Source organism: Rana temporaria, chromosome 5, assembly GCF_905171775.1.
Source record: "Rana temporaria chromosome 5, aRanTem1.1, whole genome shotgun sequence".
In the NCBI taxonomy this organism is placed as follows: domain Eukaryota; kingdom Metazoa; phylum Chordata; class Amphibia; order Anura; family Ranidae; genus Rana; species Rana temporaria.
In genome coordinates this window covers 164,183,200-164,196,190 of record NC_053493.1, presented here as the reverse complement: position 1 = coordinate 164,196,190, position 12,991 = coordinate 164,183,200, and the positions used below count along the sequence as shown (strand labels likewise).

Sequence of the window (12,991 nt, the reverse complement as noted above, 5' to 3'; positions counted from 1 at the left end):
AGGTGCACAGGTGGTGTGGCAGGTGTAGTGCTGTTGAAATACTCAGTCACCTATAGAGTGCTGACTGCCCCTATAGGAAAAATATTTCAGGAACCTGTCCCTGACTATGTACTTGACAAAAACACAGTATATCACAGGTGCACAGGTGGTGTGGCAGGTGCAGTGCTGTTGAAATATTCAGAGTCACCTATAGATTGCAAACTGCCCCTATAGCTGAACAAAATTACTATATGAAGCACAGCAGATGTCACAGGAATAGAGTGCTTGTTGATATTTCTGGAGCAGCATACACCTAAAACTGTCCCTAAGCAGATTCAGCAGCCTTTCCCTCACATAAGTGAAGCAGTGACAACGAGCCAGATGCCATAAGATGATGCAGATATCAAAAAAATAAAGTGTGCTTCTTGATATTTCTGGAGCAGCATAGACCTAACACTGTCCCTGAGCAGATTCAGCAGCCTTTCCCTCACATAAGTGAAGCAGTGACAACGAGCCAGATGCCATAAGATGATGCAGATATCAAAGAAATAAAGTGTGCTTCTTGATATTTCTGGAGCAGCATAGACCTAACACTGTCCCTGAGCAGATTCAGCAGCCTTTCCCTCACATAAGTGAAGCAGTGACAACGAGCCAGATGCCATAAGATGATGCAGATATCAAAGAAATTAAGTGTGCTTCTTGATATTTCTGGAGCAGCATAGCAGCATAGACCTAACACTGTCCCTGAGCAGATTCAGCAGCCTTTCCCTCACATAAGTGAAGCACAGTGACAACGAGCCAGACAACGAGCCAGATACACCCAAGACTTTCCCTAAGCAGCAGATTCCAGCAGCCTTTCCCTATCATGAGTGAAGCAGAGTGACGATCTGTGCTGTGTGCCTCTATCTAATATAGAGACTGGTCACATGATGGGTCACATGCTGCACTGGCCAATCACAGCCATGCCATAAGTAGGCATGGCTGTGATCAGTTCCCAGTCACAGTAGTAACACGAATGGCGATTGGCTGCCGTGCAGCGCGCCAAAACTTACCCAAACTCCGAACCCGGACTTTTTCCAATTATCCGGGTTCGGGAAAAACCCAAAGTCCGTACCGAACCCGAACTTTACAGTTCGGGTTCGCTCAACCCTAATCATGATATATACATTTTTCTTGTTTTATGAATGTAATTTGTGCTCTGCTCATATGGCTTAGATATGGCTGTCAGTATATTTTCATGTAATGTTAAGGGTCTGGGCTCTATTCATAAACGTTGACTGGCATTGAAGGTGTTTAGATCATTTAGGGCAGAAGTGATCATAGTTCAGGAGACACATTTTACGGCAGAGGGCTCATTTAGGTTTGCTTCCAAGCACTTTCCCACGCATTTATAGCCTCCGACTCCTCTGGGAAGGCTTGAGTGGCCATACTATTGAGTCTCTCCTCTGCCGTATGTGTTAAATCCTCCTATCTAGACCCACAAGTCCGATATGTTCTCCTGAACTGTGATCACAATAATACTTAATTTACCCTTGCTAATGTATATGTAGTGATGTCGCAAACCTAAAATTTTCACCATAGACTTCAATGGGCAGGCAAATTTTAAAACCCACAGGGACTCTTTCTGGCCACAATAGTGATGGAAAAGTTGTTTCAAGGGGACTAACACCTGGACTGTGGCATGCCGGAGGGGGATCCATGGCAAAACTTCCATGGAAAATTACGTAGTTGTCGCAGAGTGTGTATATGCGCCCAATTCGGGACAGATTGGGTTTCTAGAGAATTTTTTTGAGAAACTTCAACCCTTCTCCCAACCCTTTATGGTCATTGGGGGTGACTTTAACGTATGCATGTCACAGTGCACCTTCAGTAACATTTTGTACATTTTCTCAGTAAAAATAGTTGAGAGGTTGACAACCCTGGTCCTACAGAAACTCTGACCCACCTCTTTACAGTAGCATATTAAAAATTGAGCTCCTGCATACTAAGATTAGGGTTCAAGTATACATTTTGTGGTGGGGGGATCTATGCAATTTAGATGTGTTACAGCAAATGTTATAGTTACAAAGAAAAACAAATAATACAGTTAAATTGCTGTAAATGACATTTCATTGCTGACTTCTTATAAAAAAAAAGGCACACAGACCCCTCCTACAGCTCCCAAAATATTTTGGTGGACCTTTTTAAGGGGTCAGTGTGCATTTAAAACCATATTTTCTTTTAAAATGTAAATGCTTTAAAAAAAAAAAAGACTGCTCTAGGCTAAATGGGATTTTTTAAATTAACAATGGTTCCACGATTCCCAAGTTTAGTGACCACTCCTCATGCAATGCTTTTGACACCCCTTTACCTATTAACTGAGAGAATTGGCATTTTTGATATGACAGATTTGGCACCTGTTGATTTCAATGGGGCTCAAGTTTAGCATCCAAACTTTTGAAATTTACCAAACCCTGCCAAAACTGAACCTAATGCCGCGTACAGACGGTCATTTTTTGTGATGGAAAAAAAAACGTTGTTTTTTAGCATGAAAAAAAAACAACGTTTTTCAAACTTCATTTTCAAAAACGACGAAGCATACACACCATCGTTTTTTCCAAAAGCTCTAGCAAAGCGCGGTTACGTTCAGCACGTACGACGGCACTCTGTTCCATTCAAACTCGCGTCCTAACTTGCTTCTGAGCATGCGCGGGTTGAAAAACGTTGTTTTGCCCACACACGGTCATTTTTTATGACACAAAAAACGACGTTTTGAAAAACGACATAAAAAATTCAAGCATGTTCGAATTTTTTTTTTGTCGTTTTTTTGAAGACATAAAACAACGTTTTGCCCACACACTATCATTTTAAATGACGTTAGGCAACTTGGCTCATCACTATTTGGAACCACAATAGTTTCACAGTTTTTAGACATGTTGAGTGATTTTAGATACCAATAGAAGTAAATGTAACATTTTACAGGACCGAGGAATATGGGGTTTGTTAATATTATTTCCAGTTATACTGTACATTTTTTTTCAGTTTGTCAGGTATCTGTTTGTTGCTCTATGAAAAACTGGGGTTTGAAGATTTTGCAGTGCTGCATCAGTTTCAGGACAATATTAGAAACATACTATCATTTTTGCCAGGTTTGTCTACAAAACTATTTATTTTATGGTTTGGTGCTTGTTATTATTTATACATTAAATGCTATAAAATATTTAATAATGTGCTCATGCAAATTGACTGTTTCAAAGAAATATTTTCTCATTAAAAAAGATATACATGTATTTAAGACTTTAGTTCAATGTTCTAAATGCAAATCATACACATTATCCCCCCCTTCTCCTTCTCTATCTTCTTCCCCTCCTTCTAAAACTTTTTCTCATAGACAATTAATAAAATATTGAAAACCCGGTGAAAACTGGACTGGTGTTTATGACTTACGAAATATCCTTTCTGATACAGTTCTAGTATTCTAGTATGATACAGATCAACTTATGTTTGTTTAACCTCAACCATGTATATTATTGCTTGTTACTAGGGATGAGCCGAACACCCCCCAGTTCGGTTCGCATCAGAACATGTGAACAGGCAATTAATTAGTTCAAACATCTGAATACCGTTACAGTTTATGGGACTCGAACATGAAAAATCTAAAGTGCTAATTTTAAAGGCTTATATGCAAGTTATTGTCATTAAAAGTGTTTGGGGACCTGGGTCCTGCCCCAGGGGACATGTATCAATGCAAAAAAAGTTTTAAAAACTGCAGTTTTTTCGGGAGCAGTGATTTTAATAAAGTGAAACTGTCAAGAAAGGCATCTCAGCAACTTGCCCACCAACAACAGTGCCAGAGGAATCCCAGTCCGGCACGTGCGTGGTGGCGCGCAAGTGTCACGTGCGCGCGTTGGTGCACGGGTTCATGCGCGGTGACAGCACTTGGCAACAAACAGCCTATTTAAAGAAGCCAGGTTCTCCACTACCTTGTTGTCCAATCTACAGCGTGTTTCTGAGTAATCCCTGCTACCTGTATATTCTGATTACTTTCTGGTTACCTGATCCGTCTTCCCTTGACTACTCCTGCTCACTGCCTGTCTCTAATCCTGGCTATTACCGACCTCGTTCCTGCTCTCCCTTGAACTCTGATCTCTGCCTGCCTGATGAACTGACCCGGCCTAGACTTCTCTTTTTGATTCTGCCTTGGTACCTGATCTGCCCACCTGTGTTTGACCCGGTCTGCTTCACCCTGCCTGTCTCCTGCTTCACGAGTGCCATGCCACTGTCTTCAGCTCCTGGCTTGCTGTCTGTATACTGCTTGGACCCCGGGGAAACTCCCAGTAGCCACATCCAGCCCTCTACTCCAGCTTACCAGCCAGCCACTTGTGTCCCTTTGCACTCTTTGACCCCTGTCTACTCTACCAGGGGCTCCTGAGTCAGAGGCTTATGAGAGGCTGCTCCCTGCACGTTGGGCTCTACTACCAGGTACGTGAAAGAAACAATAAAAGTGAAATATTCCTTTAAATTTTGTACCTAGGGGTATGTATAGTATGCCTGTAAAGTAGCGCTTGTATCGCGTGCTTAGAACTGTCCCTGCACAAAATGAAATTTCTGAAGGAAAAAAAGTAATTTAACCACTTAAGCCCGGACCATATTGCTGGTCAAAGACCAGAGCACTTTTTGCGATTCGGCACTGCGTTGCTTTAACTGACAATTGCGCGGTCGTGCGACGTTGCTCCCAAACAAAATTGGCGTCCTTTTTTCTCACAAATAGAGCTTTCTTTTGGTGGTATTTGATCACCTCTGCGGTTTTTAGTTTTTGCGCTATAAACAAAAATAGAGCGTCAATTTTGAAAAAAATAAATATTTTTTACTTCTTTCCATAAATATCCCTCAAAAATATATAAAAAAAACACTTTTTTCCCTCAGTTTAGGCTGATACGTATTCTACATATTTTTCATAAAAAAAATCGCAATAAGCGTTTATTCATTGGTTTGCGCAAAAGTTATAGTGTTTACAAAATAGAGGGTAGTTTTATGGCATTTTTATGAATATTTTTTTTTACTAGTAATGGCGGCGATCAGCGATTTGTTTTCGGTACTGCGACATTATGGCGGACACTTCGGACACTTTTGACACATTTTTGTGACCATTTGCATTTTTATAGCGATCAGTGCTATAAAAATGCATTGATTACTATAAAAATGCCACTGCCAGGGAAGGGGTTAAGTATGTTCCCTGGGTGTGTTCTAACTGTAGGTGGGTGGCCTCACTTGGGCAAATGACTGATCGTTGTTCATACATTGTATGAATAGACGGTAAGGCATTTCTCCCCTGACAGGACCGGGAGCTGTGTGTTTACACACACAGCTCCCGGTCCTCGCTCTGTAACGAGCAATCGCGGGTGGCCGGCGGCGATCGCGACCGCCGGGCACGGGAGTCAGGGGCCGCACGGGAGCCCGGGACCGCCGGGCGCACACGCCCCTATTGGCTGCTGGGCGAGGTGACGTATAGCTACGTGCTCTCGTCCAGCAGAGCCAACCTGCCGCCGTAAAACTGCAGCGGCTGGTCGGCAAGCAGTTAAAACCACTCGTGGCTATAATGAATTGTCGGCTTCCAGCAACACAGAGAAAAGTCATTGATTAAAAAAAAAAGTGTGGGGTTCCCCCCAAATTCATTTACCAGACTCTTCAGGTCTGGTATGGATATTAAGGGGAACCCTGCGTCAAATAAAAAAAAATTACATGGGGTTCCCCCCCAAATATCCATACCAGACCCTTCAGGTCTGGTATGGATTTTAAGGGGAACTTTACACCAAATTTGAAAAAAAATGGCATGAAGTTCCCCCCAAGAATCCATACCAGACCCTTTATCTGAGCACGCAACCTGGCAGGCCGCAGGAAAAGGGAAATGACAGATCCTGTTCATACATTGTCCCTAGTGGCTGAAATGCGAAATCACGTTATATTACGTGATTTCGCACAGCCGAGCCGACCTGCCGACCTAACAGGCATACTATACATACCCCCTAGGTATGAAATTTAAAGGAATATTTCACTTTTTTTATTTCACTTTAAGCATTATTAAAATCACTGCTCCCGAAAAAACTGCGTTTTTATAACTTGCATATAAGCCTTTAAAATTAGCTCTTTAGATTTCTCCCATAGACTTTTACAGGGTGTTCCGTGGCTTTTCGAATTTGCCACGAACATCCCAAATTGTTCGCTGTTCGGCGAACAGGCAATGTTCGAGTCGAACATGGGTTCGACTCGAACTCGAAGCTCATCCCTATGGCCCATGCACTACGTGTGCTATGCACTCCTGAAATTGGAACTTCAGGCAAGTTGGTTTTTGTCATTTTTGATGTGTAAAAAAAAGTTAGCTCTAATGAGATTTATGCCACATATGGACATCTGCTCTGTAAGTTTAAGATTTATACTTTCATTCTTGCTGTATTGTACAGCTATAGCTGTATTTTCAGCCTACTATGGCTCTCATACACAGAAGAATTAGTGTTGTTTATCCACATGTGCCTTGTACTATATTTTGTGAATGGTTCACAGAATGCAAGGTGTTCTGAGAATAGACAAAGAGAGGGGATGGGATGGTCGAATAACAACACGCATGCTTTTGTGTGTAAGGGCAACATTTCTGTTTGCCACAGCTTGACAGAGGTGAATTATTGTCAGGACGCATAAATCAGAGGGAGACAGAAAATGCAGCTAAAATCACACCTTGATGAAATAGCAAATCAACACAGTTCAAGAATAGAAGCCAGAGCAGGTAATCAGACAAGCGGGAATCAGGAAGCCAGGAGTCAGCAAAGTGAGGAGAAAAATCAGGGACAGATCACGGAAGAGAAGTCAGCCAGGCTGTATCATAACAGGAACACAAGAAGGAACACGCTGCAGGCATTGACCCAGGGATGTATCTTGTCGACCTAGGCCTAGGGCGGAACTTTGCGGGGGGCGGCACGGGCACCAAAGCCGCCCCCCGCACAAAAAAAAGACCCCCGATCCGTCCTTTTATTTAATCGGCTCCCGTGGCCGCCTTCCGGCTCCCTCATAAATTAAGCCCCCGGCGCGGTGGCCTGTAGTGTGGCACTTGCGCTAGCAACATACATGGGGCGTACTTGGCCAGGGGGAGGGAGCGACTGACGCAGTGACACCCACATTAAACACCCGCTGATTGGCCAGACCGGGTGCATGTCATACCAGAGGCAGGGCTTTTTGGTTACTCTTGCTGACCTCCACTAGGGAGATCTGTTGGGGTTCTGGGAGACTGACACACCTGGCAGTATCAGTTTACTGCAGACTTCACATGAGTATTTCTACTGGGTGAAGCAGTGTTCGACAGTGTTTACATTCTTCTTTTACAGGTATTATGTTTCTAGCATAGCAACAGGGTCATTTCGAAACTGTCTCTAAATGTATATATTGTATTGCAGTTATTTATTTTTGCCATCTTGAATTTTCTGTTGTGCACTAATATTTAAATAAAAGTTTCAAGTTAGGGAGTTTAATGTCTTGATTCCATAATATATTAACGTTTCCCTTTTTCCTTATTACAGGTAATCCACAATATTTCTCTGAACACATGTGCATTCTTTCTCAATGTAGTAACAGTTCTACTGGAATACTGATAGCTCTTATTAAAAGCATGAACCTATTAATTGATAGGCTTAAGGTATGCTTTTTATCTATCTGTTAAGCTACATTTTGCCATCTTTTCTATTTAGCCAACCATCTTCAATGCACATTTAAGCCTCGTACACACGATCAGTCCATCCGATGAGAACGATCTGATGGACCGTTGTCCTAGGTTAACCGATGAAGCTGACTGATGGTCCGTCGTGCCTACACACCATCCGTTAAAAAAACGATCTTGTCAGAACGCGGTGACGTAAAACACAACGACGTGCTGAAAAAAAACGATGTTCAATGCTTCCAAGCATGCGTCGACTTGATTCTGAGCATGCATGGATTTTTAACCGATGGTTGTGCCTACTAACGATCGTTTTTTTCCCATCGGTTAGGAATCCATAGGTTAAATTTAAAGCAAGTTGCCTTTTTTTTTTAACCTATGGGGCCCACACACGATCGGTTTGGACCGATGAAAACGGTCCTTCAGACTGTTGTCCTCTGGTTAACCTATCGTGTGTACAAGGCCTTAATCAGTCTCTGTGGTCATTACATATTGTGAATTAGGTCTTTTTTATTTGTAAAACACATGAGATTATTTTGGATGGATGGTTTAAAGGGAAACAATACTGTTTTTGTATTTTGATGTTACTTTCACATTTTTATATGCTTGCTTTTCCATAGGTTTATTTGTATTAAATATAGATACAGTATGTGTACATTAACCATAGACAGTTCTTGAGTTGGCCTTATTCAAAGCATAGCTGGCAGGATACTTCCGAAAATTCAGAAGCAGAAGTTAGTAATTGCGTGTCATGAAAAATGGCAAGGATACCTAATTTCTTTTCTTGATTTTTTTTCTTCATGTTATTGGTGTATTTTTACCTTTAATTTCAGTTTTATAAACAATAGTAGAAAAGGATGAAAACAGTTACTTTTGTCCTTTACATAATGAGTACAGGTTTATCTAAAAACCCTTAAACAACAAAATACACTAGAACAAGAGAAGGAATCCAAGAATATATATAAATAAATAAACCAAAGAATAGCTAAAAAAAGAAGTTTAAAACTGTGCATTTCCCTTTGGTTTTCTGTTTTATTTCTTTATTTTCAATTTGCAAATTTTTAAAGCTAATTAAAAAAATGTGTACAAATAGCAACGCGAAAAATGTAGAGGTAGTACACAGTTTGTATAAAAAAAATATATTTTTGGTGTGTTTTATCTAACCAACTAACCTACCTGATACTGTCCTCACAAACATTCCTTAGCCTTGGGCTACAAATATCCCAGAAAAAAATCGCCACAAAATTCTATCTATGACAATGGATGTCTATTTGAACACCTGAAAAAGGTGAATATTACCGCGCTTATCAGGGGAGAAAATAAGGAGGGAGGGGGGGGAGGGGTGAGGGTACAGCTGCGGCACTGGAAGGTGTATCAAACCATACGTAATTGTAAATAGGGAAGGTAGTGCTGCGCTAGTGGGTGGTGGATAGGTAAGTGTATGGACAGGTGGGGGAAGGGAATAAGATTGGTATAGCTGAAAATGAGAGCAGTATAACCAAAAATAGCATAAACAAAGAATAATCAGTGAACAATACTGGTGCAAATCATATAACTCCACACATTTCTCTTTGTGTGATAAATACACAAAAAAAGAAAAAAAAAAAAGAAAAAAAAAAAAAAAGGAAGAGCAGTAAGGTAAGGGGACATCCTTATTCATCTTAAAAGGATCACTGGATATCTACCCACTTATAACCTCACACTGCGGACCTACACCAGCACTTTTTTCTTTTTTTGGACTTTCAAATGATTATTTATATATTTGTATATATTTATATATATATATATATTTTTGCTGACACAGCTTAAGCCTTGTTCAAGGACCGTTTATCACCTGTTTAATATTGTTACCCATCACAGTTATTTAGGTGTTGTGTTATATATAATTTTTTGCACTATTCATTACTTCTTTTTTTAGTGTATTTATCACACAAAGAGAAATGTGTGGAGTTATATGATTTGCACCAGTATTGTTCACTGATTATTCTTTGTTTATGCTATTTTTGGTTATACTGCTCTCATTTTCAGCTATACCAATCTTATTCCCTTCCCCCACCTGTCCATACACTTACCTATCCACCACCCACTAGCGCAGCACTACCTTCCCTATTTACTATTTGAACACCTATTCCAACAATTGAAACTTCGCATTTTTTACCAAAACCTTTTTACATAAATTCTCATAATTCTTTATCATTTGACATCTGATGCTGTGCAACCCCCCCCCCAAAAAAAATACTTTAGTTTCTTGTAAAGTAGTTGTCAACTCAAACTATCCGGATCAGACATTTGTCATCTAACATTTATGAGCATCTTAGAAATATTTTCAACAAAAAATTCTATCATGATAATTTTATGCTTTTTTTTTTTTCATTTTAGGATGTGCAAAACCCTTTGACAGAGTCTATTGACTGTACAAGTTTCACATTAACAAGTCAACAAATAGTTAACATACTCCTAACAAATTTCACAAATATTCTTCAAAATGTAACCAATAAAGGGAATTGTCTCTGTAACTCAACAATGGATCAAGTTCAACATCAGATGAACAAGTACGTTTGTTTTTGTTATATTTTTCAGTACATTAACCACTTAAAGTGGAGTTCCACCCATAAATATAACATTACATCAGTAGTTTTAAAAAAATGTCATTAGTTATTTACGAAATTTTTTTTTTTTTTAGATGCCTTCAAAGTGTTGTTGCTAGGCAGAATAGTTAATCTTCCCACTTCCTGCACCTAGGTGCTTAATGCACCGCACAGACTCCTGGGAATGTAGTGGGTGTAACTTTCCAGGAGTCTGTGCACTCCCCAGTCTCAAAGAATCATGTGACTTGGACAGCACAGGTGCTGAAACCTGATCTGACACTGCTTGTGCAGCACTGAGCATGTGCGAGATCTGCAAGGCTGAAATCCAGGAAGTCATACAGTCTGGCTTCATGATGCCCACACTTAAGATGGCCCCAGTCAATTTCTATTTTATAAAGTGTCTAAATGCTGTAACAACCTAACAAAACGGACCTTAGTTTACAGACTAACTTTACATGAATACATTAAGCTTGTGTATTACAGGTTTATTTATATTTAAAAAGTGAAATTGTGGCCGGAACTCCGCTTTAAGACCCGGACCAAAATGCAGCTAAAGGACCCGGCCAGGTTTTGCGATTCGGCACTGCATCGCTTTAACAGACAATTGCGCGGTCGTGCGACGTGGCTCCCAAACAAAATTGGCGTCCTTTTTTTCCCACAAATGGAGCTTTCTTTTGGTGGTATTTGATCACCTCTGCGGTTTTTATTTTTTTGCGCTATAAACAAAAATAGAGCGACAATTTAAAAAAAAATGCAATCTTTTTTACTTTTTGCTATAATAAATATCCCCCAAAAATATATAAAAAAACTTTTTTTCCCTCAGTTTAGGCAGATACGTATTCTTCTACCTATTTTTGGTAAAAAAAAATCGCAATAAGCGTTTATCGGTTGGTTTGCGCAGAATTTATAGCGTTTACAAAATAGGGGATAGTTTTATTGCATTTTTATTCACATGTTTATTGTGAAAATGACAGTTGCAGTTTGGGAGTTAACCACAGGGGGCGCTGATGGGGTTATGTGTGACCTTGTGTGTTTACAACTGTAGGGGGGTGTGGCTGTAGGTGTGACGTCATAGATTATGTATCCCTATAAAAGGGATCACACGATCGATGACACCGCCACAGTGAAGAACGGGGAAGCCGTGTTTACACACGGCTCTCCCCATTCTTCAGCTCTGGGGACCGATCGCGAGGACTCCAGCGGTGATCGGGTCCGCAGTCCCGGAGCTTCGGACCGGGTCGCAGGCGTGCGCCCGTGACCCACGGCTGGACAATAGCACAGTATGTACCTGTACGTGCATGTGCCCAGCCCTGCCATTCTGCCAACGTATATGTGCAGGAGGCGGTCCTTAAGTGGTTAAATACTCTTTAAATCACTCCAGGATGGATACAACTGTGACAGATGTGAGCGAGGTGTCCTTCTGGAAGTTCACATTGGAGATCTGGAGGAGCAAGTTTCAACACTGGGCAGAACTGACAACTTTAAAGGGGATCCTCTGCTCACTGAGCAGGTGGTTAGTAGAGTTGATGTGGAGGGTGGATGGGTAAGTCAGGATTATCAGATGGGTTTATGTAGTCAGAGAGAGTGATAGGGGCTCACAGAAAATGAAGGCCAGGCCTGGGTTTGAGCGCCCTAACAGATTTGCCAAGTTGGGTGAAGAAGGGGGATGGCAAGCTCAGAGGTGGCAGCCCTAGATGTCACTGCTACCCCTAGCAACCGGGGGAGCAGCCATCCAGTAGGGGTGATGAGCATGGGCGTTTGCTCCATAGGGCAAGGGGGGCAATTGACACCCCCTAAAAAATCGAGAAGGTGTTGAAGAGTCTCGCGGCCGTGGGCTGTCTGAGCAGTCCCGGGCCGAATGTCACACAGGCACAGTGAGCAGAGTGAAGCCGCCTCCCCCTCCAGTGTTTGTGTACACAGGGGGAGGGAACCTGCTGCCTGTGCCATGCTGATGGCCGATCTGCAGTACTGAATGGGATGGGGGAGGGGGGTTCTGTCTGTGCTGAAGGGGGGTCTGTACTGAAGGGGGGGCATCTGTGCTGAAGGGGGGTCTGTACTGAAGGGGGGTCCATCTGTGCTGAAGGGGGGTGCATCTGTGCTGAATATTTATATTTTTGATTAACTTCATAGTCAGTGTGTTCCTAGTAGTCCCTCTTGTTTTTCAATCCTCTATGATTGGAATATTTTCTGTATATGCATTAGGGATTGAACCACTGACTTAATACACATGATTGTTATCAATAGCCTCGATTTTCTCCACTTTATTTATATTCTGTACTGAAGGGGGGGTCCATCTGTGCTGAAGGGGGGTCTGTGCTGAATGGAGGGGTCTATGCGGAATGGGGGGTCCATCTGTGCTGAATGGAGGGGTCTGTGCTGAAGGGGGGGTCCATCTGTGCTGAATGGAGGGGTCTGTGCTGAATAGGGGTCCATCTGTGCTGAATGGAGCGGTCTGTGCTGAAGGGGGGGGTCCATCTGTGCTGAATGGAGGGGTCTGTGCTGAAGGGGGGGGGGTCCATCTGTGCTGAAGGGGTGTCTGTACATTCTCTAGGCTATATTTATATGGGCATGGAGTGAAGCTGAATTATCTGAAGAGCTATTTCACACTGCCAGCTGGCCGCATTATCGGTAAAGCGCCGCTAAAAAGCGACGCTTTACCATAATTTTAGCTGCAGTATTCGGCCGCTAGCGGGGTGCTTTTAACCCCAGTTAGTGTTTGAAGAAAGGGTCAAATGCAATTGTG

At 41.9% G+C, this 12,991-nt stretch overlaps 1 protein-coding gene across 1 annotated transcript in view; it reads left to right on the top strand.

Annotated features, from left to right (window-relative positions):
* The window catches only part of ABCA13 (ATP binding cassette subfamily A member 13), a 410,714-nt gene that overhangs the window by 391,087 nt on the left and 6,636 nt on the right, over positions 1 to 12,991 (top strand). Inside the window, exons 19-21 of the mRNA XM_040354439.1 lie at positions 3,001 to 3,107; positions 7,527 to 7,642; positions 11,630 to 11,791. Of these exons, the coding sequence (XP_040210373.1) occupies positions 3,001 to 3,107; positions 7,527 to 7,642; positions 11,630 to 11,791 (385 nt within the window). The remainder of the gene's footprint in view (positions 1 to 3,000; positions 3,108 to 7,526; positions 7,643 to 11,629; positions 11,792 to 12,991) is intronic.